At 44.1% G+C, this 26,572-nt stretch overlaps 1 protein-coding gene across 1 annotated transcript in view; it reads right to left on the reverse strand.

The window, feature by feature from the left end:
- Positions 1-818: 818 nt before the first annotated feature.
- Positions 819-26,572, reverse strand: part of SLC45A2 (solute carrier family 45 member 2) — a 31,239-nt gene continuing 5,485 nt past the window's right edge. Inside the window, exons 3-7 of the mRNA XM_047729728.1 lie at positions 13,158-13,483; positions 7,649-7,792; positions 6,858-6,981; positions 1,487-1,701; positions 819-1,068 (exon numbers count right to left, since the gene is read on the reverse strand). Coding sequence (XP_047585684.1) covers positions 847-1,068; positions 1,487-1,701; positions 6,858-6,981; positions 7,649-7,792; positions 13,158-13,483 — 1,031 coding nt within the window. The 3' untranslated portion in view covers positions 819-846. The remainder of the gene's footprint in view (positions 1,069-1,486; positions 1,702-6,857; positions 6,982-7,648; positions 7,793-13,157; positions 13,484-26,572) is intronic.

The following is a 26,572-nucleotide window of genomic DNA, read 5'->3' on the forward strand; positions in this document are numbered from 1 at the left end:
AGGATAGTTAATGTGAAGGAGATGGAGGAGGGAAGACTGGAAGACAGACTGGTTTTGAGGGTTGATTATCTCGTGTAATTTATTGAATACTGTATTGAAAGTGAAAAAAATCAACGTAGCCCTATGGGGACAGAATGGTTGTCAATGTACCAGATGTTCACCTTTGTGATCGTGAGGCTGACTGGGAGCTATGGCTGCCACTGCCTGGCATCAAGAGAGAGGGTCATACGGCATATCACCTAGGAAAGATCAAAATTCAAAATTCGAAGTATGGGTTTCTACTGAATGCGCATTGCTGTCCAACTATCATAAAGTAAAAAAAAAATTTTTTTTTGTTAAGTCCAACTATTGTTAAGTCAGGGACTATCTGTCTGTATGAGTGAATTAAATATGAATAAATTAATATCATAAAATAAATCATCAGCAATATTTTGAGTATTGGTGAATTAACGAAAAATACGACCCTCTGACAAAATACGGACCTCTAATTAGAAAAAACACAACACATGATAGAATAAACCCAATTGTCGTGTGTAGAACTAGTCTGCTTCTCAAGTTTGGTCAAGGCCAGAAATACCCTGAGATGGAGGCGCTCTCTCCCACACTCAGCTTTTGCCCCAGTGAATGGAGGCCGATCCCAGTCTTTTCTAAGATGAATAATGCCTGAAATCTGGAAACTGTTGTGCAGAGAGCTGGCAGAAAGTGAGGTGTGGGCAGACCACTGACGCTGAAGTCATAACACAGGGCATCCAACCGGCAGACCCCAAAACTGTAGAGCCAAAGAAAGAGATTGATTTCCTGCCATGGACTTCCCAGTGTCTGAGGGTAGGGACAATGTTTATTGACCTAGTCCACGTATTTAACAAAGAGAGCCACAAAACAGCAGCCGATCAGCGACACTGCAGAGGCCGTGATTACCACGATGACGCTCCCAGCCTTGTTGACCAGGAAGCCCAGGCCACCTCCGACTAGGATCTGAGCCAGCTGCACCATGCAGGTGAGGACAGCGCAATCCAGGCCCTGCCCTCTCCCATCGCTGTCCAGGCTCCATCCTGGGGCCTGCTGTCTCTGCAAGGGAAATGCAGGAACACACTTACTCTACATGAACCATCCTTCAGGGCAGCCATTGGGATGGGGGGCCCAGAAATATTGCAGCTGCAGGGGATGCTGGGGCAATTGTCAGAATCCCCAGGTTCCCCTTTCCTCTTCTCTGTGGAGGTGGGGTGGTTTCTCAGCATTCCTGAGCCCCCTTTTCCTAATCAGATAACAGAGGGCAATGGTACCTGTTCTGCTGCTCTCCGGGGGCACAGGGCTTCCAAGTAAGGAGTAGGGTGCAGGCTGGGAAGTTGGTCATGCTTTGGCCAGACCATCATTACATTTGGCTGGGCATTTTAGAGTTGCAGTTTCAAGATCCTTATTCTCCGGCTGGGCCCTCCACTTTCCTCCCACATCCCCCCTGGCCTTCCGGTGAGGTTCATAGACATACCTTCTCATCCTGCTCCTCACGGTGGTACTTGGCAATGAGGCTGAAGGGCACAGTGTACAGAGTGCTGGACATCACACCAAACAAGGTACACATAGTCAGGGTGGAGTAGACGTTCGGGAAAAGTCCAATCAATCCTGTCCCCAGGCCAAATAGAAAATACCCCAGGAAGTAAAGACCTTTTAACCCTACGTAGGATCCCAAAGGTCTCTGAAGGTCTGTGGGGAGAAGAAAGAAAGAAATTACGGTGAGCAGTTCCTCATAATATTTTGTAATTTCAGAGAATCTTTTCTTTTCAAATTCACTTTTTTTCTAAGGAGCTTTCCTTTGATACTGAATATGGAACAAAAGAACCTCCTTATCTGTGCTTAAAGACAGCTGGCTTTGGAATCAGTTTTAAATCCTGTGCACACAGAGGGCTGGAAATTGCCTCCCGAGGTTGATTTTCTCTTTCCACAAGTAAGGACCAGGCAGCTGAATAGCGCCAGGATGCAAAGAGATGGTGGGAAAGGCCACCTTGGCTATGGGACTGTGGGCGTGACAGGGGTGCCAGATGTGGGAGGAGAGTGGGTCCTTCTGATTCAGAGTTTGGCCTAATAGGACACAAACAACAATCCAGGCCTACCTTGGCCCCATGGCCCAAAGTTAGGTTGGAGGAAACTGAAAGCACCAGATTTTAAGAATGATGCAAGTTATCTCGTTCCCTGACCACCCCCCCACTCCCCCACACACCCACTCCCACCCCACCCCCCCACCCCCGCCCCGCATTTGAATGTCATCTGCATGCCTAAGAAGGAAGCCAAAGAATGCTCTCTGTCTATGGACAGGCAGGTTGCCTGACTTGCCAACACTTCCCCATTGGGGAGGGGCCCTTTCTGTACCCAGTGCCACCCCATTGTAGGCTCCCTCCCCATCAGTCCATTCCCTTCACTTGTCTAAACCTCAACTTCCTCATCCAAAAGAAACCTAAAAAGACAAAGGAACAAACAAATGGGACTAGTAAAACCCTTCTTTGTGGTTGTTGTCAGGATCAAGTGAGATCCAAAGCTTGCGACATCGCTGAGCCCAGCGACATCACTGAGCCCAGCACCCAGCACACATAGACCATCCGGTTAATGATTAATGGTGGGTATTGTTATTTCAACAAATACAGGCATGCAAGATGGTTATCTCTTAAGGAGGTTCCCCTCCCAGCAAGTAAATTTGGCTTGCTCCTAAAAGTACTGTAGTAGAGTTCATTCCTAAAAATTGAAAATTTTTTGCTTTAAAATGTTTCATTCTGTGTTCCACCATGGTAGGAAAATTCCCTAAAAAACCCTCCAGTCTCTCTGTTTTAAGTGGCTGTTTCTTTCTTTTTTTTTTTTTTAAAGATTTTATTTATTCATTTGAGAGAGAGACAGTGAGAGAGAGCATGAGCAAGGAGAAGGTCAGAGGGAGAAGCAGACTCCCCATGGAGCTGGGAGCCCGATGCGGGACTGATCCCGGGACTCCGGGATCACGACCTGAGCCGAAGGCAGTCGTCCAACCAACTGAACCACCCAGCCGTCCCTAAGTGGCTGTTTCTCATCCATAGGCTCCCTATCTTTCTCCTGGCCATCCTACTGGAACATATGAACCCAGGGGATGACTGACAAAGACCTGGAGTGTGTCTATTCAAGAATGAAATTCTCCCTCTCTAACCAAATAACTGTTGGACTCGCATCACAAAGACAGGAAACCTAATCTGTATTACACTTGATTCAATTATGAAACTAAACACTGTTTCAGATCATCCCATGGAAGTCAGAGCTTGACAAGTGGACACCATTGCTTCCTCTACTAAGTTCATATCATCCCTAGAGGGCTGTTGTCAAGGTGGAGAGAAAAAGCCATCTAGAGCTAGGTCAGTTTTTGTTTGCTTAATGATTACATTTATACAAAAAATGTAATCTAGATGTCTCAATACCCAAAAGACATCATCAGTATTCACTGGAGAAATGCTCTCATCCAGTATGTTGGCCAGCCAAGAGGAGGGCAAAGAAGCATAAAGAGCTATTGGGAAAAATAAGCAACTTCAGAACAAAGACTGGAAGCCAAGCAAAGAATCTTTTATCCATAAGGAGAAATCAGTCAGTGTAAGCGTAAAGCTGACTTGCCTTCCACTGGGTCTAATACCGAGTCACGGTATGTCCTCACAGTGTGTCTCTCGTTACAACTGGCGGTAAATGACGTATTTAAGCATCGGCTGTGAGTAGGAGTGTTGGATATGAAAAATTGGCTACATTCCAGTACTTAATACTGCTATTTTCATGGATCTAAGTATGCCCGCTATGCAAAAGGAACTTGAAAATACCATCCCTCACCCTCCACCCCAGCAGCCAGATTGCCCTGCCAAACTCCATCTGGATAGAAATTCTAGATCTGCATCTGATGTTATGTGATGAGTCCAAGATAGCGGGTGCGCTCTGGAACTGAAGGACCTGATTGATTTTGCTCAGGGTGGGCTGGAGTGCAGGGGGAGAGAACTTGAAAGATTTAACAGACAAGGTCCACTGGACCTGAGTCTAAAAGCACAATTAGCAGTTGTCTAGATGTGGAATTAGAGAGAGCATCTGGAGAAGGAGAAACCAAAAGCAGTAGGAAATACACAGAGCTGAGAAAGTCTGTGTAATGAGACCTCAGGGGCAGTGAATCTGAATGGGGAGTGAGAGGTCAAAGTGTGACGGGGACCCAAACTGAGAATCTTGGAACACCAGGTTCAGGACTTCGACTTTGGTCACTGAGAGTCCCTGAAGATCCTTAAGGGCTGGCTGGCAATTTATAAATAAAGTTTAGTTCTAATTCAAGTGAAAGGGATCCCATAGATTGATACATTAATATAACTTTGGGAAACTATTCAAATAATAATTTATTGTACACAGGGCTTTTAACTCGAAAGGGCCTAAAAATAACATGCATTTTAATCTTCAAATGCCATGCAATTCATACAGGAACTAAGACTAGACTAAGGGAATGTCCCTAATAGGGATTCTTTGAGAAAAAAAGTATTGACACAGGGGCGCCTGGGTGGCTCAGTAGGATAAGCCTCTGCCTTTGGCTTAGGTCATGTTCGCAGGGTCCTGGAATGGAGCCCCGCATCCGGCTCTCTGCTCAGCAGGGAGCCTGCTTTCCCCTCTCTGTGTCTGCCTGCCTCTGCTTACTTGTGCTCTGTCATATAATTAAATAAAATCTTAAAAAAAAAAAAAAGCATTGACACAAAACTAAAATGCGTATTACTTGTGGAAAATTGGGCTCCTCTTACAAGAACAAGGGTGGTAGTAAATAGTCTCTCCACATCTTGAAAGCACAAAAGGACTGAGAGGAATGATGAGACCCTTTTAGTCTATTACTCTCTGATTCTATTTTAAGTACTTGAAACCCTCCTCCTGTGATTTTCTTCGTTCATGCCCCCTGGGAGTGGGAGGTAAGGAGTGGGGAGGGGAAATATAAGTTATAAGCCACTATTATTTTGTTATTATAAATTTTAAAATAATAAAGTTTACTGTTTCATGATTACTGGGCTCATGAATTCCTTACATGTTTTTCCCAATTGCACTTTTCTCAATTGTGCTATATTTTGAAGAGATTTTTTGACCCTGAAGCAGGTTTCCTGCTGTGCTGTGGCTAGTTGGAAGTCAGACAAGGGGACACTATAAGCATTCCCTCTCTTGCCCCCACCCAAGAAGCACACTTCAATGGCAGAATGAATGCCCCTGAAAATGGTAACAGGGATCACGCTCCAATACTTACCCCTCTCCCACATGGGCCATAACCCTGCTGTTCCTTGGGCCTGCCCAAAGCTTAGAGCTCTGTGTTGGGGGCCAGCTATCTCCCCACAACTAGGAGGAGTTTCCATTATTATTAGAAGTCCAATTTCCATCCCAAAGCGGGGACCTGATTACATTTTATAGGCTAGATTATTTCACTTAATTCAATGCATACAGATCTTGGAGATGTCCATATACATTGGCAAGCACCAAATGAGACTAAGGTTATATAGTACATTAGTTTGGGATTGTTTTTTTAAAGATTTTTTTTTTTTATTTGTCAGAAAGAGAGAGAGAGAGCGAGCACAGGCAGACAGAGTGGCAGGCAGAGGCAGAGGGAGAAGCAGGCTCCCCACAGAACAAGGAGCCCGATGTGGGACTCGATCCCAGGACGCTGGGATCATGACCTGAGCCGAAGGCAGCTGCTTAACCAACTGAACCACCCAGGCATCCCAGTTTGGGATTGTTTAAAACCAATCACAGGGGTGCCTGGGTGGCTCAGTCTGTTGAGCGACAGACTCTTGATTTCAGCTCTGGTCATCTGAGGGGTCTTGGAGTTGAGCTCTGCATCAGGGTCTGTGTTCAGCTTGGAGTCCGCTTATCTCTCTTCCTCTGCTCCTTCCCCAATGCTCTCTCTCTCTCTCTCTCAAATAAATTAGATAAATAAAATCTTTTTTAAAAACACAATAAATAAATAAATAAATAAAACCAATCACAGGAATCTCTTTGTGTGCAGTGTCTTTACAAATGAAATGTGGCTAAGTGGGGGTTAATGGACTCAGTCCCCATGGAAAGCTGGTACCTGGGAAAGAAAGTTGTCATCCTTAGTCCTGGAACAGTGCTCCTGTGACATACCTTCCTCCCCACCTGAGCTAAGGTCATTTTGCATGTTAGTTCTGTCACCTAGCATATTAACCATCCCTCTTATGTTCTGTCATCTACAGATCTAATAAGCTATATTTGTGTATATGTGAAACTCCACCAGTGACCTTACTCCAATAGAACACAGACCTGATGCTAATCAGTACTCAGTGCTGGGACCCTAGCCCTTGTGTATCTCACAGTTCGCCATCTGGTTTCCAAGATTTCCTTTTATTTTCCAGGGAACTTTGATCAAGAACCCATGAACTCCAAGGAAAAAGTAATCAATGAGGAAAGTAACATAGACTTCAGTATGGAAAGAGAATACATCTTGTGGTCCTTTCTAAGGGAAGAGTTTTTTCTGATCTCCATATAATTATCAAGAATCTGGTATTGTATTTTATTATTTTATTTTATTTTATTTTATTTCATAGATTTATTTATTGGAAAGAGAGAGAGCAAGCATGAGTGTGAGGGCCAGAGGGAGAAGGAGGGAAATCCCAAGCAGACCCCACACTGAAGAAGGAGACTGACATGGGGTTCAATCTCACGACCCTAGGATTATGACCTATGCCAAACCAAGAGTCAGATGCCTAACTGCCTATGCCACCCAGGGAACCCAAGGATCTGGTATTTTAAAAAGCAGAAAATAAATATAAAAATATAAAATCCAAAATTCTGCTAGACCAGAGCCCTCTAGAAGATACTTTCAGGAGGAAGAGACTTACAAGAATAAAGTGAGGAAAACACGGCATTGATGCACAAGCCCCAACATCCAACCTCGACCCCTCTTTCGTAGATGAGAAACTCTGTGGAGTTGTGTGCACTGTAGGGATCCCCGTGGTACACAATCTGAAAGAGAGATTTGGGAACATTGAGATAAAAATGCACTGTGGTAGGGACTCCCTTTTATGTGCTCTGTTTCTCCGTCCCTGTACAGCTTCCCAGGACACAGAGCTCACTCTCCCATGACCATATCACCCCTCTCTTCCTCTTACACTTCTACTCAAGGACCTTCAGGAAGTCCTAATGCCATCAAGTCTAAGCACCATTTCCCCGGATCATTAACACCCTTCCTTCCGCCTAACACCTGGCTCCTGCCTGACTTAGGCAACCCTGCCACCCTTCTTCGGGTACAGCCAGCAGGCTTCTGACTCATCTCCACACGTGCCATTCCTATTCCTGCTTAGAATGTTTTCTCCCTCTTCTCTGTCTAGCTCATATTCACCTTTCAAGGCCTGGGTCATACTGAACCTCCTTTGTTGAGCCTGCCATGACAGCTGCAGCTCACACTGATTCTTCCCTGTCTGCTGTATTTGATCAAGTGCTGGTCCCATAGAGATGTCTTGGGTGCAGTAAATTGTCTCCAGCTCCTGTCTGTAAGACAGCTCTTTGAAGGTACTCTTTCTTATACTCTCACTGTGCCCATCCTAGGAGTGAGCCGAGAAGAAACTCGACAGGTGCTGAACAAGGGAGTGATGTGCAAGTCAGTGAGTCTTTGCACAAACATGTTTATTACCTGGCCCATGAAATCTGTGAAGAAGAGCATGTTAGATAGGAAGGCAGTCCATCCAATGAAGTGGCTGATGCAAAGGCAGTGGTACTGGGGAGGCATGTTCACCAGCGCCCTCAGCAGTGACTTCATGGTCATCGCTTTCCTAGACTGGAATAAAACATGAAACTGGTGTGAACTTCAGGGCAGACGTGCAGCCAGCTGTGTGAGCCAGAGCACACAGCCGTGTTTCACATCTGTCAGTCGATTACCCCGACAGAATCACACTTTCTGGGCACAGCACCAAGATTTCCATAGAGAGGTCTTATAGGAGGTGTTCTGTTAAGTATGTGTGGATACTGAGCAATTTCAGGCCCTGAATAAAGCTTTGGAGACTTAAGGGCAAAGGGACTGCAAATGGAACTTGCTTTGGGCCAAGGTGGAACAAATATCTAACATCCTGTCTTTGAATGACAAAACCACTACATAAGGACAGAGCTCACAGATCTAAGCTTGCCCTTGGATGATTATAATTCTTAGATTTCTTGAGTCTGAAAGTGTGTTAGACTGAATTCTAAGATGGCCCCATGAACTCTGTCCCCTGGTGTTACCCCATAATTATGTTATGTTACATGGAAGAGGGATTTTGCAGATATAATTAAGGTTACTAATTTCTTGACTTTGAGTTAATCAAAAGGGAGATTAGCTGGGTACTCTAACCGGATCACATGAGTCCTTTAAAAAGTAGAGAATTTTCTGTAGGTGAGAGCAGAAGAGGAAGTTAGAGAATTTCAAAGCACAAGGGTTACTCGCTTTAAAGGTGGAAGAGACCCAATGGAAGGGACCTTAGAGTAAACTTCAGGAGATGAAAGTGACTCCTGGCCATCAGCCAGCAAAAAAAAAAGGAGCATCTCAGTCCTACAACCACAAGGAGCTGGGTTCTACTTGAATGAGCTCAGAAGCCCATTCTTCCCCAGTTGAGCCTCCAGATGAGAATGCACTTCCATTCACAACTTGATTTCAGTCTTGTGACACCCTAAGCAGAGAACCCGGTTGAGCCCACCCAGAACTCTGACCTATAGGACTGTGACATAATAAATATGCTTTTAAGCTCCTTGAGGTAATTTTCTAGGTAATTTGCTAGGTAGCAACAGAAAACTAATACAAAGAGCCAAGCAGCTCCCTGCTCTTGCTCAGGTCCCTCTTTCCAGTTTATTTTTTTCTGGTTCCTGCCATGAGCCAGCACATGTAAATGATCCCTATATGGAGTCAGAGGCGAAGACAATATAAAATACACACACACACATATACACACACAATGAATACACATATCCACATTCTTTAATTTAGACTTAAATTGTGTTGAAACCAAAGGCTACACTGTTTTTGTTCTTGTTTTTGTTTTTTGCCTCAGAAACCTTGAGAAAATGAGAAATCTTGAACTATTGACACAACTGTTTTGAAATAAAAAGAATAAAAGAGCTTTTGGCATCTTGTTTTATAACAGAAGAAAGAAACGTTGGGAATATTAAGACACTGAGACTATAAACTTCAATCATGGTGGGGGATTAGGTCTTTCTTGTCAGATCTTTATTTATTCTGAGTCTTGACATAATGAAATTGAGTCCTGGCTAGTTTATTTATAAGGTGGTCTCCTGGGAATTTCTATTTTAACTATAACAACATATTGTTTTATAACTCTTAACTTTATATAACAATGCCTTTCCCTTCAATATTTATTGTGGAAAAATACATTTACTTATTGTAGATTTGTTACATAAATTGATTTTTTAATTTGTCAATTTTTTTTAGTATTTAACCTACTGGCGTAGTCTGCCTATAGGTTAAATAAATAAATGATCTTACACAGTCTTTCCCACTCATATCCATGGGGAATACCTTCCAAGACCCCCACTGGATGCCTGAAACAGCCTATAGTATAAAACCCTAGATAGACTATGTTTTTTTGTATGTATACATACTAATGATAAGGTTTAATTTATAAATTAGACACAGTCAGAGATTAACAACAATAACTAATAGCAAAATAGAACAATTACAACAATATACTATAATAAAAGTTGTGAGTGTGATCTCTCCCTCCTAAAATACATCATTGTATTGTACCAACTGTTCTTAATCTTCTTCCTGTGATGACATGAGATGATAGAAGGCTTTTTTTTTTTTTAAGATTTTTTATTTATTTATTTGACAGAGAGAAATCACAAGTAGGCAGAGAAGCAGGCAGAGAGAGAGGAGGAAGCAGGCTCCCTGCTGAGCAGAAAGCCCGATGTGGGGCTCGAACCCAGGACCTGGGATCATGACCTGAGCTGAAGGCAGCGGCTTAACCCACTGAGCCACCCAGGCGCCCCCTTTTTTTTTTTTTTAAAGATTTTTTATTTATTTATTTGACAGAGAGAAATCACAAGTAGGCAGAGAAGCAGGCAGAGAGAGAGGAGGAAAGAGATGATAGAAGGCTTTTATGGAATGAGATGAAATGAGGTGGATGACATACCATTAGGCTATTATTACTGACCTTTTTTTTTAAGATTTTATTTATTTGACAGAGGGAGAGAGAGAAAGAGATCAACAGTAAGGCTGAGCAGCAGGCAGAGAGAGGGGGGAAGCAAGCTCCCCACTGAGCAGAGAGCCCGATGCGGGGCTCGATCCCATGACCCTGAGATCATGACCTGAGCCAAAGGCAGAGGCTTAACCCACTGAGCCACCCAGGCATCCCCACTATTGACCTTCTGATGATAAATCAAAAGGGTCATCTGCTTCCAGATGGCGGTTGACCACAGGCAACTGAAATTTGGAAAGTGAAGCTTCAGATAACTGGGGACAACCGTACCTAGTCAGTATTTAAAAAGCATAGACATTCCTTTGGAATTAGGAAAAATAACTTTTTGAACGTAAAATATAGTAACTGTCAAAATAAATGTTGACTGAAAAAGAAACTCAATGCAGGATTGTTACTTTTTATTTGACCATAGGAAGAAGCTAAGGATAGAGAACCAAAAACAGGGGTTCCTGGCTGGTGCAGTTGGTAAAGCACACAACTCTTGTTCTCAGGGTTGTAGGTTTAAGCCTTGTGCTGGGTGTAAAGAAATAAAATCTTTAAACAGCAATAGCTTAAGTTTCATGCCTTTCTTTCTTTTCATTCCAGAAATGCAAAATTCTAAAAAGTGAATGTGGCCAGCAAGTATTCATCCTCTTTCCAAATCCTAATTTATGCTCTGCCTTAGACATAATTTTCATCCTACTTTCATTGTTAATCTAACTTTCCCTTTCATCCAAAAACAAATATGAGCTTTCAAATTGTGTCTAGTGTTTCTGCAAAAGCTGGGATTGTAAATATTCAAACACTTTGGGCATTTCCACTCAGAAGGAACATTCAGAAGGCATCTTATTCTGGGACTCATCAGTTCCCTTGGAGAAGCCCTCTCCATGGCCTAGGGCCCTTGGGAGTTGCTCTACTGCATGTATCCTGTACCTTTGTCAACTGGAGGTTGAGTGGTGGTGGGTTTATATGTGAAAAATGCACAGAGCCAAGAGCGGGGAGGAGAACTTCATGAGAGTGCACTCAAAAGGAGACCACTGAAAGGTTGAAGTAAGCAATGATAGCATGGAGGAACTGCAGATGAATTTTATAGGATCTAGTCTGAATCCTGAAATAATTCAGGCTTCCTCTTGCCATTGAAAAAAAGTTAGTCCTAGTTCTCCAACTGCATCACCATCATCATTTTGGGAAGTGTTATATTCCACCTTGGAATGTAAGTAATGGTATAAATGGCTTATTATGCCCCCTGTTAGGGCTGTAAGTCTTTGAGCATAGGGAGCAGATTAGTCAATTTTATGATCCCTAAATACCTAGTAATGCTCTGTACATACTTGGTACCCAAAGTAGTGTGTTGACTAAATAATGACTATAATGTTTTCATAGTCATATAAAGCTTAAAAAGCACTTTACATGCTTTATCTTAGTTGAACAACCCAATAATCCTGGAAATAGGCCAACCCATCAAGAGACGTTGAACTCACAGAGACTCACTGAGCTTGTATGAAAGTTCTGTTGGAGCACAGATTAAGTCTATTCCCTGTTGGTGTGTGAGGGGCTCAGCATTCTGCTTGGCTCATAATAGGCACTTGTAGCTAACACCTTACTATGTGGTAGGAACCAACCTAAGTAAGTTTTGCATGGCTTATGTCATAGAATCAGCACAAAACGCTTGTAGGTAAATAGAATAACTTTCTCATTTTACAGAAATGTAAACGCTCAAGGTCTTGCATTCCAGAAGTGGTAGAGGCAGGATTTGAACACCTATGCTCTTAATATTTTAATTTTTTTTTTAAGAGAGTGCCTGCAAGAATGGGGGTGGGGCAGAGGGAGAGGGAGAGAGAGACTCTTAAGCAGGAGCCATGCTCAGTGCAGAGCCTGATGCCAATGAGGGGCTTGATCTCACCAACCTGAGATCATGAACTAAGCCCAAACCAAGAATTGGACACTTAACTGACTGGGCCACCGAGGTGACCATACCCTCTTAATCTTTAGGCTCTTTACAGTAAGTGCCTGGTAGTTGTTGAATGAATAACACAGGCCAGTCAGCTAGAGGAATCAAGATTTAAACCTAGGTCTTCTACAACCTCTTTGCCAGTCAGGGCATCCTTTGTGCTTATATAGCTAACGTAGTGCCATTAAACTCAGCTCGAAAGAGGAAGCAGCTGTACATCAGTCTTGTCCAACAGAACTTTCTACGGTGATGAAAATGTCCTATATCTGCACTGTCCTGGACTGTAGTTCCTAGCCCCAAGGGGTTCTTAAGCATTTGAAATGTGGCTAACACAACTAAGGACCTGACATTTTAATTTATTCCATTTTAATTAATTTAAACTTAAATAGCTGTATGGGTCAAGAAGCCAATGTATTGGTCAGCATAGTTCTAGCCTCTTCTCTCTGACAATTTCCCCTTAATCTAGTTCCATTTCTCTGTAATTTAGTAGATTTTTTTTTTAATTTTTAAACTAATTAATTCACTGACCAGTTCACTGAAAATGGCCTAAAAGAAATATTTAATCAACTCATGAAATACAAATTCAACATGCCCAACCCAGTTACCAACCCAGGGATGCATTCATTTGGAGGGACAAATTTATAGTCTCAATCTAAGAAGTCAAGCTATTTCCTGAGGCCTAAAGATGGTTCCAGGCTTCTCTCATGGTCTAACATTTTGGAACTGGCTTTATCATCTTCCCTACCTTGATGCACTGAAAAGAGTCAGAGGAAGACCAGAGGAAAAAGCACACATTTTTAAAGTTTTGATTCAAAGGGATAAGAGCTATAGGGGATTGGAGGATTCGGTTAGACTTCGCATCAAACTTTTCACATCAAATAAGCAAACAACACAAAGAATGGTTAAAAAAGAAGAAGAAGGAGGAGGAGGAGGAGGAGGAGGAGGAGGGGAGAAAGAGGAGGAGGAGGAGGAGCTAGACCAAGGATATTTTTCCTGAGTAAAGAAAAAAAGAATTTGTCTCTTACCTGTCCAGCAGAATTTTTGGTTTTGTCTCCCTGCAATGCCAGTTCTGGGTTTACAGAACCATTTTTTACTTTCTCAATAGACCCATACTGGTACATTTTGTCTGATGACAATGCAAAGTCCTGGGGGGCTTGCTGTGGGGATATGTCCCTTGTAACATCTCTAAGTGGGGCTTCAGGGATACTGCAGAGATGAATAATAAAACACAGAGTGAGCACCAAGGCGGAGAAGAAGAACATGACCTGGAATTCTGTGCCCAGTGCTCTTCCTGTCTCCAGATGAGCCCAGTCGATGCCACCCAAAAGGTAACCCAGGGCACCTCCAAAACCTAGAAAGCAAGAAAAAGCTGTGTTAGCATAGTTAGCAAACCATCTTCTCTTTCCATGGTGTCTGGCGACCCCCCCCCCGCCCTTCGGTGGGAAAGCTCCCTGAGGACAGCAGAGGCACCTGGTTATGATAGAGTTAACACAGCAGGAGGCCAAGACATCTGCAACCACAAAATGTGGGTTCAAGATCAGTTCTGGCATGTGCTTGCTGTGCCCTTGGCCTTCCTCACTCATAACGTGGGGGTAATGATAGAAGAGCCACACTTGGTTGTGATTCAGAGGGCTGTTCTGGGACTTGTGGTGCCGCAGGATCTTTATCAGACAATGACTCTCTTTATCTCATCATGGAGATGCCCAGGGTGTTCCAGGTCTTGGGCTGAGCTGAGCAATCAACCAATAAAGATGTACTAAATTCCCAGCACTATTTGAGGGTCTATCTAAATCAGGACTGATTGGAAAATGGACTAGTGCCAGACACAACCATTGCCACCATCAGAAACCCTGTGGCCTTTCTAAACTGCACACTCTAAACTGCTCCAGAACTAAAAGTCCTGCCCTTAAAGAGCCCTAGGGAAAACCAACCTCTGACTGCAGTAAAATTATTTGTATTGGCATTTATCTGTTAATAAGCTTCCTAGTGTGGCGCAGGTTTGCCAAGATCAAACATCTTTGTTTGAATTCTTTCTCTATTTGAAATTCTTTCCTCTATTTGAAAATAAAGGAACTTTTTTTCCAGTGGATAACAAAAGGCGAAATATGAATTTAAAAAATCTTATTGTCTTCTCATAGGATGGGATTTTGACTTGAAGTCTTTCCATTGCTCATTTTACCTGCTTTTGCTAAAGACAGTGTGATTTAAGGAACAGTGAGGAAGGACTTCCCCAAATCAATCCTGCCCTCTAATGGTCTAATATTTGAAATCCTATTAGTAGTGATTCATTCTTTCTGGATTTTGAAACACAAGAGCCCCTGACCCAGGCAAGACACTGTATTACCCAGCGCCAAAGTAGTTAAGTGCTCTTCAGATGGTGGCAAGTGTCAGTGGTTCTAAAAAACGTGAGGTGGGGGGCACTTCTGGGGGTGGGAGGGTGCCAGGGGAAGTAAGGAGATGGATGCCAGACACACCGCCTACCTGTGTCACAAACTTATGTAGGGCCGATCACCCTGTTAACCTTTCCACTTCAACTGCCCATCATGCCTTCCCAAACACAGAGAGCCACCTGGACAGAAAAGCTTTGTTTTTGTCTTTATTTTTCTTATGCCAGTGAAGTCTCCATCTTATTTCCCAGATAAAGATAGTACCCTCACAAGCCAGGGAATCAAGGAAGAAAAGGGAACTTAAGGGATTCTCTAATTCTAACCCTAAATACCCAACATAAACCTTGACCCCAGGAACACAAATGTCAATGTCAAATACCATGACTCCTAATTTATCTTGAATGGTGGAAGAATGGGCGATTCTGGTCACGCTACATTCTGGTTAGTTGCAATTTACACAGAGGATATTTACAGGCGACCAACTATTTAACTGTTAACCAATGGATTTCAAAAATAAAGCATCGTTGTCCTGCCCTAAGTGCCAAGGCATTATAAGACAGAACTATGGGAGACAGTGGCAGACTGGGTGCAATGAGGTCAAAAATACATGTCTTCTGCCAACAGGAATATATGGTCTAACTATGGATGATGGTCATATCCATAAACAGATAAGACACGTGTGGGTCCCAGGCTGTGAGAGGAAGGAGGGGCCACTGAGCCAGCCACTCCCGGCTGTGATTTGGAGGGCCTCTCTGGGACTTGTGGTGCCTCACAGTCATTATCAGACAATGATTCTCTTTATCTCGTGGTGGAGACGCCCAGGGTATCAGAGGTCCTGGGCTGAGCAGAGCAATCAACCAATTAAAATGTCCTAAATTCCCAGCACTATTTGAGGGTCTATCTAAATCAGGATTTCCCAATTTCAGCACCCCGGACCTTGGGGGCTGAAGGATTCTTGGTTGTGAAGGGCTGTTCTGTGCACTACAGGGTGGCCCACCCAGGGGCCCCTAAACAGCTACTTTAAAAAAAAAAAACAACTGGGGGCCTGGGTGGCTCAGTGGGTTAAGCCTCTGCCTTCAGCTCAGGTCATGATTCCAGGATCCTGGGATCAAGCCCCACATCGAGCTCTCTGCTCAGTGGGGAGCATGTCCCCCCCACTCTTTCTGCCTGCCCCTCTTCCTACTTGTGATCTTTCTCTCTGTCAAATAAATAAATAAAATCTTTAAAGGAAAAAAAACTGTAATAAATGACGCTAGAGGAGCACCTGGGTGGCTCAGTTGGTTACGTGTCTGCTTTTGGCTCAGGTCATGATCTCAGGATCCTGGGATCGAGCCCCACATTGGGCTCCATGCTCAGTGGAAAGTCTGCTTCTCCCTCTCCCTCTGCCCCTCCCCCTGTTCCTGTTCTCTCTCTCTCTGAAATAAAGAAAATCTTAAAAAAATAAAAGAAAATGATGCTAAAAACTATGACCTGGGTACTCAGAGTATAGAGGAGTTCTGAAGAATTTAGTTGTTTCTGGCACCTAGTTAATAGTACCAAAATGATGTTGATTATTAATAGTTATTATAGGATTCCTCTTGATTAGCAATGAAGTTCATAAGAGTTCAGTATATCAAAGATATTAGAGGTAGAAGGCTGTTCTGAACTCGTCTGGTTGAATTCGATCTGAAAGCCAATGGTTTACAGTGGTTAAGTGACAGGGGACAGCATGGAAAGAAGGGATTTGGAATTTTCCCTGATTTCAACCGCCCCCCCCCCCACCACCGTGTGCTTTCTGGGGGTGGTTGAAACTCCCTCGCATGAGTTGTGTGACTGCTAACACGACAATGCACATACCTCGTCGGCACAGATGGTGGCAGAACCAGGACCCAAACCGAGGGCCCTCTAGACTTGTTCCAGAAACCCTGACTCCAAAGTCTTCCCCAGAAGTGGGAGAGTACTATTGCATCAGGGGGACAATCTGCCCAGTGATTAGAATCCAGGGAGGGATCTTTCTGGGGGATGAGCTGGGCCTACCACTGACCAAGCAGGGCAAGTGGGAAGTAGAATGGAAGGAAAATGTATCCCAAACCTGGAAAGTGCCTGATTTAACAACGGTAAGTGCCTGATTTAAAAAAAAAATCAGTCTAGAGCAGTGCTTCTTAAACCTTAATGTGCGCGTGGATCATATGGACATCTTCTTAAAATGCAGAGTGCCTTGGTCTGTTTAGGTTTATGCAACAAGAATGCCATAAGCCGGGTGGCTTCTAAACAACAAAGAGTTATTTCTCCCAGTTGTGTTGGCTGGGTAGTGGCGACTGCGGAGTCAGCAGACAGGGTACCCGGTGAGGCGCGCTAATCCCACTCAGGAGGCCTCGTGACCTAACCACCTGCTACAGGCGCCACCTCCTGACCCCATCACATTGCGGCTTAGGGGGCTCACGTATACATTTTGAGGGCAAACACTGAATTTATAGCACAGATTCTGGTTTTAAAGATTCAGGGTATGGTCTTTCCAAGCTCCCCAGGGATGCCAGTGTGGCCAATCTGAACATCACTCTGCATAAGCGGGTAAGAGAGCAGTTTCTTTCTTTCTTTCTTTCTTTCTTTCTTTCTTTCTTTCTTTCTTTCTTTCTTTCTTTTTTTTTTTTAGTTTTTATTTATTTATTTGTCAGAGAGAGAGAACGAGAGAGCGAGCGAGCGAGCACAAAGCAGGGGGAGCAGCAGGAAGAAAAAGCAGGCTCCCTTCTGAGCAGAGAGCCTGATGCTGGGCTCGATCCCAGGACCCTGAGACCATGACCTAAGCTGAAGGCAGACGCTTAAGGACTGAGCCAGCCAGGCACCCCCAGGGAGCAGGTTCTAATCAACTCTGCTCCACCCTTACCTGACGTTCTCAGGGAATGGGACTTTGTCGTCAGAGGATATTTGACCAGCAGTGCAAAACTGACCAAGTACAATGATGGGCAGTTGTGTAAAATTGAGATTAATTTGCAGACATTATTAGGGTGCTACAATTTGATTATGTTTTTGTAGCCTGATAGAGGAATTACCCCAAAAAACATGACAGGGGAGTTATAGGTTTACTGCCCTGTAGAAAGTTAACCAGATTTATATCTAACCTAACACTTTTTCTTTTGCTAATCACACACACACACACACACACAAAAAAAAAAACCTGCAGGAACGTGGGGAAACCATTCTTTATGTCTTCCCTGTCAGTTCCCTCAATAATTTGTTGAGCAAAATTCAGACACCTGCTTCCAGTAATTTAGAGAATTTCGGATCCTCTCTTTTCTTAGGGAGGGGGGAAAAAACAAAACAGGCAAAACTGTTTCGTTTGTTCCAAAGCTATTGTAGGATGTAGCTAAATGTTACAACAAAACATGTCCTGAAGGAAGAGTGGGCCATTGGGGTAATTACTCCATAGGCACCACATTAAAACTCTGGATAGAAACACCTTCAGATATGACGAAGGCCAGCACAGGGCTGTAAGGATTCACTGAAAGCTTTCCTTTCTGCTGCCTCTGCTTAAGCTAAGGATTTTATCTTCAAAGACAGTCTCCAAGACAAAGCCAAGTCAGCTGCAACAAAGGCCAATACCGACTCCCACATCGGCATCCAGACAACGTTTCTCTCTCTGCCAGCGTCAGTCTCATTGGGGCCTCTGGGATTAATCACCAGGTTATTGGCCAAACCCAAACCGTAAGCTGGAACATCTAGAGGACATCAGCCAATGTCCGATGAGGAGCCTTTATAGTGGTCCAGCTGGCTCCTTCGCAGAACCAGGCCGCGCTGTCACACGCAGACCACAGCCAGCCTCAGAAGAATGAACGGCTTGACAGACAGATGTTACATTTCATAATTAACAACACGCTTGAACAAGGCTCATCCTGGAAGAAGTCCAAGCATATGGAAACAGGGTTCTTTCTCTTTAGCTCACAACTATACTAGGTAAAATGGGCAACTGGGGAGTTTCCGGACCAAGGAATCTAAAAAGTCTGTCTGTGTCGATCTCTGTGTCTACAACGTACCTGGAATTTCCCCTCCACTTCGGACATGTGGCTTAACAATCCACGATCTGACGGCAAAATAGCCCGAGTCAAGAGAGCTAACGGTGTTCGGCCGGCTACTTCACCTCAACAAGAGATCAGACTAAAAATCCCCCAAATTCCTATGGAGCTCATGAGAGAGTGATTCTGACGCTATTCTACGTGCTAAGAAAATAACAACGGAAGTATTCAGTTAGGTGTATGGTTCCTAGCTTCCCCCAACATATACACACCCATCCTGGAGAGTTAACAAATAGGTATTAGCTACTGTGTGTGTGTGTGTGTGTGTGTGTGTGTGTGTGTGTCTGTGTCTGTGTCCTTGGGCCCAGTTATCAATAGAAATTGATGGAGCATCCACTCTCCAATAACTGTGGGAGGCCCTGGGGACACAGCAATGATTAAGACAGACATGACCTGTCCTCTTGGAGGCTGAGAGTAAAGGAAAATCAACCAAGAAGACATATGTACTCTGGTCAAAGACAGGAAACAGGAGTAGTTGGACATTTCTTCAGATTTACAAGGCAACTTTTCTCCCAAGGCATGGGGAGATAATATATTTAAAGTGTTGGCCATTGTTTTCATTGCCCCCACCCCTCCCTGTGGTTTCGTGGTATTTCCTTATGTCTTTGTCCCTCTGGGCTCTTCCTTTACATTCAAGCTGAGCCAAGATTCATCATTGTTATAGGGGAAGGACATGAAAGTAGAAAGCAGGGAAACAAGAATGTGTCTTCTTGCTTTGGAGTTTCAAAAGCCCTTAGGCTCCAAAAGCACAGAAGGAAGATTTGGTAGAAAATGTGTCAAATAAATAAATAAAATCTTAAAAAAAAAATGTGATCCAAGAGCAAGGCATTGTTGATGGGTGCACATGTACTGGTGAATCCCTCAGGCAGTGGTGGTTCTGCCTCCTGCTCTTAGGGCCTAGCTGGTACTGTGGGAGAGGAGAGGGGAACAGAACCACCCCCAAGTAGCTTGCGGGGGATCCCCAAATAGAAGGGACCAATGCCTCGTTTCCTGGGCAGACCCCAAGGAGACAATAAGACCTCGAGGAAGAAATGGTTTGGTGTGGTTAAGGATAGATGAGCTGATGGTGTGTGTCAGGCTCTGTTCTAAGTGCTTGACATCTATTGACTCACACAATCCTCACAACAACACTTGAGGAGGGTACTGCGGTAGATTGCTGTTGTTACTGGCAGTTGTATCCTCAAGTCACCCCAAGCACTGATTTAGTAAGTAGCAAACAACTGTTCTGAGGGGATATATGGGGCTAAGTCACTGTGAACATTTTCATCAACTCATCAACACAGTGCTTTTATGTGTGTTTCATGTTGAAGATATTTAATAGATAATGTTGCTTCATAGCGTTGAGCCCGTGGGCAACAGTGCTGTAAATAATGCCCGAACAAAACTTAACCCCTGTATCTTCATCACACTGTTCTGGTGCTTCTGAGCCCCAGACAGCCCTTCAATGCTGCATTTGGGACCATTTAAAATGCTGAAATCACACACACACACATACACACACACACAAACACACACACACACATACAAAAGACAAATATGCAAATGATTTGGCACAAATACACCATGAAAAGGACACTTGTTTACAATATGAAAGCCAAACAGGAAGTCAGAAATCAGACAGGAAGTCAGAGGTCACCTTGACCAACCTCAACAGGGAATGACTCAAACTGCCCCTCTTCACTCCCGCACTTGTTCACCCAGGACGGCGAATGAGCTACCTGCTTTGCTTTGGATGTGACACAGAAGTTTTGTTGAGTGAATTTGCAAATAGAAACCCATGAATAATCGATCAACTCGATGTTCTCTCTGTCTTACAGATGCAGAAAGCAAGAAGCACAGAGCCCTTTGCAGCTCACGAAGTTCCGCTCACCTTGGTGTGGGGAGGGATGAGCAGAATGGCAGGGAGGGAGCCCTGAAGCCCGCGGTTCTACAGGGGCCTCACAGAGGAGAATAAGGCATAACTAACTCATTTGTGACCCTTTCACCTTGAGCGCGGAAATGCGGTGGGACAGTAGACATCCCGGTAAATGCCAGCTCGAGCAGAAGACCTCCAAACCCAGGAACTCACTGCCCCAAACCCTTGCACTTTAAATCCCCAGAATTTAGAAGCCACCTTGGAGAAAGCGATGTGAGAACATACTTTTTTTTTATTTTTTAAAGATTTTATTATTTTATTTATTTATTTGAGAGAGAGGGAGAGGGAGAAGCAGACTTCCCACTGAGCAAGGAGCCTGACTTGGGACTCGATCCCAGGACCCTGTGATTATGACCTGAGCTGAAGGCAGACACTAAACTGACTGAGCCGTCCAGGCGCCCTGGGAGAACATTCTAAACAGAGACTAAATTTTCACCATCCTGGGACAATGGGGCTCAACACAGGAGCGATTAAGTTAATTTAATTTTGGGGTCTGGGATTCACACCCATTTCAGACATAAAGATTTACCCAACGCTTTGCATTACTGAGCATTAGCTATGCTGTAGGCAAAAAAAAAATTAAAAAAAAAAAAGTGCAGTAAGGCAATGCTGAAATCTTATTGTTCTCCATCATTAATGTCGTTAAAGACATAAATGCAGAGAATTGGAGTAGGGTATTTGCCAGAGGTCAAATGCACTGAATTTGTAATTTGTGTTCCTGTCAAAAGTTGCTAACATGTGCTAGTATGTCTAATGCAATAATGGTTCCCATAAAAGTATTCACTTAATTATCCCCCCAAAGGCAATTTTCTCGATTTGAATATAAGCATTAACTATTGCTACCCTAATTCAGATAAGATTCCTGAAACTTCTCATCCCCTGACAAGGCACATAAAACCTGACTCTTGTTTCTTTTCTTAAGGATTAGAAATGACTGCAAGGTCAGGTAATTAGTTGGCCTGGTTCTGGAGCCATTTGTGATTACCTTGGGTTTTCTTTAACTCTGCAGAATTAACATTTTAGCTCTGGGTTACAACAGCTCAGTTCACTGTAAGGTTAATCGCTGAGCACTTTGCAAAATGCTTTAACTCTTCTAGTGGCGACTGAGTAGCACGAAGCACCTAGGCTAAGAGAGAAAAGGCTCGGGATTGGAAGTCACATACTGGCTAGGACAGCCCTTGTGCGATTCAGCAGGTCCCCTCAGCACCCCAGCCCCTCCTCCAACAGCTGCTGCAGGGACCGGTTGTAAGCCAGCTTTGGCCACCTTGGCTCAGGTGCATCTGGACAGCGCCTTGCCTGAGGGAACCCACACTCAGGCTGGGGTCAGCACTCACACAAGTGAGGTTAACGCCCATGGGACCACCCTTGGCCAGTGGACATGGGAGCCCATAGATTAATCCCCCTTCTTGATCCCTCAAATAGAAAGTTCTGAGACGAACTTCATTAGGCTCCCCAGAGGGCCCTGGAGAGAATGGAGGATGGTCACCTAGAGCAAAGGCCAACTCTACAGTGCTTCTTGTGTTGGTTGGTCTGCTCTGCTCCACCCTTCCCTCACCCCCACACTCCGAAATCCTTTCCCGAATAAACTATGCATACAATCTTTCTCTGGAGCTCAGGTTTTAGGGGAATCTGGACAAAAGTATGAACCATGCCTTTGGTTGGCTGGCTGTCTGGTTGGTTAGTTGGTTGGTAGGTTCGTCGGGTTTTGCCCCTAGTCCAGCCTACTGCTACCCAGCTGTGTGACCTTGGGCTCATCACTTTACCTCTCAGTAACAACAGCTTCCTCAGAGGTACAGTGGGGATGCTAAAATAGAATATTTGCCCCATCAATACTTCTTGAGCACATTCCAGGACTATTCGAAGTCCGGGTGCTAAAGCAACAAATAGGAAAGATAATGTTGCTGCCCTCAGGAAGCTTATATGTTGCTTAGAGAGGCAGAAAATAAGCAACATACAAATAAATAAAATAGTCAGATAATGATTTTAAATACCTCACAGAGGAGGGCCTATGTGACCCCAGAGGGTCACAAAGCGAGACCCAAACCAGGGTGATTTGGTATCTGTGGGAAGAGCTTTCAAGCAGGGGATGAAGCCAAGGAGACGTCCTCTAGCCCGCCTCGGAGATCCTGGGAGAGGTGCGCTGCTTGGCTTGAACAGAATTTGGAGACAAAGCAATCTGGAGACATGAATTGCTTTGCTCTAAGTCACCCATGTTGCCTACAAAACTGGCATTCCTGTGTCCTTGCCTTGTGCTCTGGCCACATCCTTTCCGAGCTAAGTGACTGAGGAGATGTGAAAGTTCACCAGGGACGGAAACTTCAAAGGGAACCCAGCTGACGAGAACACCACTCAGGCGACAGTTACTCATGAGGGAGACAGCGCTCAGACTCTAACACGAAACGCAGCAGCTTTTCCACCCGCGTGCAAGGTTCACTCACAGGAGCCCGTGCCTAAACTTCATTTTTAAGACTCTTTCCTTAGCTTTTAATTAACTCTAATCAGATCATTTGTAACCTGAGCATTTGTATGCATACTTTGGGATATTAAAAAAAACAGAAAAGTTGAAAGAGGTTGTACTCCACAAGTTCCTTGGACATGGGGCAAGTTGCTCTCTGAGTTACCACAAATAAAACTTTGATGGGTTTTAGAAGCCCAGTGGGAACAGAGGAAATGAACTAAATATAGACATTTGGTGTTTGAACCTTTTAAACGATCTCTCGCTCTGGGCACTTGACAGCATCTTAATTAACATTGTGGGGGCGCCTGAGTGGCTCCGTGGGTTAAGCTTCTGCCTTCGGCTCAGGTCATGATCTCAGGGTCCTGGGATTGGGCTCTCTGCTCAGCGGGGAGTCCGTTTCCTCCTTCTTCCTCTGCCCCTCCCCCTGCTTGTCCTCTCTTGCTCTATCAAATACATTCTTAAAACAAAACAAATCAAAACAAACCATTGTGCAAGCATCCCTGTGAGGAAACAAGAGTTCAGAAATACTTCAGTTAAGAAGAGGGGCCGGGATTTGAATCAGGACAACTTTTCCCATCATGTTTCATGCCAGCCACCCACCACAGGATAGAGCCAACTGCTGAAGATAATAAGGTGGTGGGTTCAGCTTAGCAGATATATGCTCAGTTCGAAGAATTCTGACACAATAAGGAATTCTCTACTAGTGAACCTGGGTACCACAGACCCACGTGCCCCTAGAGGTGGAGGCAGGACAAGGGTGGATCCACCAAACCCACCACACGTGTCAGCGATGGTGGGAGGCTTGAGTTAGTTACCTTTAAATGTAAGAGACAGAAGCCAGGGAACAAAAGTGTCCCCGGGGAACACTGGAGTCTCTTTAAAAAAAAAAAAAAAGAAAGAAAGAGAAGTGAGAAATATGCTGGGAAATATTTTGGCAACAAAGCCTTTGACACTTATGTGCAAAGCATTTGGAATTGTTAGGCCTGGACTACAATAGAATAAATAGCTCTGAAATAAATAAGAAGAATTTCCATTTATTCAGATGACAGGATTCCTCGGGTGACCAATGTCTTGTTGAGGCTGAAAATCAAAACGGGCTTGATGAGGGTGCAGAAGGCTAGCGAAGGACAAAGCACAAGCTGACACCCTGGAACAGTCCCTCCCTCCCCCCACTTTCCACCCCAACCTCCACCATGGGATTTGTGTGATATTCTTCCAGGAATCTCCCAACTGTCTTCATGTTAATGCCTTACTAGAGGGGAAAACGACCTGAACTTGAGGATGGCAAAGGCCTCAGGTATCCTGTGGGTCCTCTTTAGCATATGAAAGTTCTTTTGGAAACCTCTCTTTTTCCCTAACCCCAACTCCCAAGTACATAACCAACCATCCCTCACATCCCAGGTACCGCAGCTCTTTCTGTCCATGGGTTCTGTCCTCCCCTCCTGCTTGACTAAAACCACCATTTTGTATCAAAGACGTCTCGAGAATTCTTTCTTGGTTGTCAACTCTGGACCTCACCCCACCAAAACACATCTACATTCCGAAATTACAACAGGCTCTGACCCCGAACGTGCCTTTATCATAAATGCTTGAGTTACACAGAATGCTATAGACGTCTCTTTGTCAAGTTCATGCAAATGAACTGAGGTCTGGCCTATAATATGCAAAGACAGAGCAGTATGATAATGCATTGCTGGTTATTTTTCACTCCATTTTTCAATGTGGTCTTCCATTCAGAGCAGGAACACTATGGTGGGGTCACACATGTTTAACTGGATAGAGTTCAACTATTAACACTTTGAACAGAAGGGGGGACAGAGAGAGAGAGTAACATTTTAAATAATACAGGTGACCCTATCTTCTGTCCCATTCATCGAGCCATGTTCAGCAGTAAACATTAAAGAGGAGATGTTTCTGCAGATATTTTTATATCTACCCATCACCATGCAGGTCTGTGCCCACAAAACAAGGCACACTGTATTTTATGTGTGACCTGAGAGATATTTATGAATAATATAGACTCTATGCTTATCAATAATCCTGCCTAAGTGATAAGGTTTAGAATCTAAGCTTTAAACAAGGTGAGAATTCACTGTACTGTTTTAGAAGGGGAAGATGTTTTATTTTTTTCTAATAGGAGAAAAAAAAGAAAAAGAAAAACTTGCTTTGAACTATCCAAACACCCTCAGGGGTCCCCCCTATAACCAGAGACAGTTGGCTGGGATTCAGAGTTCAGTGTTAAGTCAGAGACAAAATAAGGTACTAAATGAACATACCTGATTGGTCCAATTTGCCATCAACTTGATGGAAAACTGCAGGAAATATAAGCTGGGGTATGAAACCAAGAGTCTCCTTTTATGCAACTAACATTTCTAAGTACCTGCTGTCAACAAGGCAATGGGTTAGATGCTGTGCAAAGTAAACCCTCATGTTTTTATAAATAATGTAGTTTACAAAATCTTGTAAAAGAGAAAGATAAATACACACTGAATTAGAATATACGGGAGGTTGTGAACAATCCTAAAATAAATTTGATCAGGTAACATTGTGAACTGGAGCATCATTTTAAAATACAATTACGTCTCAATTATTCACTAATAGACTGGGCTTTGAAAGTTCTTTCTTGTAAGTCTTGGCCTTTAATTGCTCTCTTTAGGGTAACACTCCATTGTGTTTGTAGTCTATGGGATAGCTGCCGGCTTTGACCCATTCCATAATAATTACCCCTTCCTCCTGGCTAACAGAACTAAAATTTGGTTTAGGGATTTGCCTCTCCCACCTCCCCCCAAAGCCTCACTTTTCCAACCTCCCGGGCCCCTGGGTGCTCATGTGGCCTAATTCTGCCCAGTGAGAAACAAGCAGAAGTCTGTGGGAGTTGCTTTCTTTCTTTTTTCTTGTTTGTTTTAGATTTTTAAAATTTATTTATTTGACAGACAGAGATCACAAGCAGGCAGAGAGGCAGGCAGAGAGAGAGAGAGAGGGAGAAGCAGGCTCCCTGCTGAGCAGAGAGCCCAATGTGGGGCTCGATCCCAAGACCCTGAGACCATGACAAGAGCTGAAGGCAGAGGCTTAACCCACTGAGCCACCCAGGCGCCCCACTTTCTTTAAAAGAGACATATGTTGAGGGGCGCCTAGGTGACTCAATTGGTTAAGGCACTGCCTTCAGCTCAGGTCATGGTCCCAGCATCCTGGGCTCAGATCCCAGGAGTCCCACATCGGGCTCCTTGCTCAGTAGGAAGCCTGCTTTTCTCTCTACCTGCTGCTCCCCTGCTTGTGCTCTCTGACAAATAAAATCTTAAAAGAGAGAGAGAGAAACATGTTGAAGCCCCAATGTGATTACATTTGGAGATTAAGCCTTTAAGGAGGTAATTAAGGTTAAATGAGATCATAAGGTTGGGGCCATAACCCATAGGACGTTTGTTTGTTTGTTTGTTTGTTTGTTTGTTTTAAGATTTTATTTACTTATTTGAGAGAGAGAAAGAGCACACAAGTGGGGGGCAGAGGGAGAGAGAGAAGTGGACTCCCCACGGAGTAGGCAGCCTGACACAGGGCTCAATCCCAGGACCCCAGGATCATGACCTGAGCCAAAGGCAGATGCTTAATCAACTGAACCACCCAGGCGCCCCAGGAC

This window comes from Lutra lutra, chromosome 5, assembly GCF_902655055.1.
Source record: "Lutra lutra chromosome 5, mLutLut1.2, whole genome shotgun sequence".
Taxonomy (NCBI): Eukaryota; Metazoa; Chordata; class Mammalia; order Carnivora; family Mustelidae; genus Lutra; species Lutra lutra.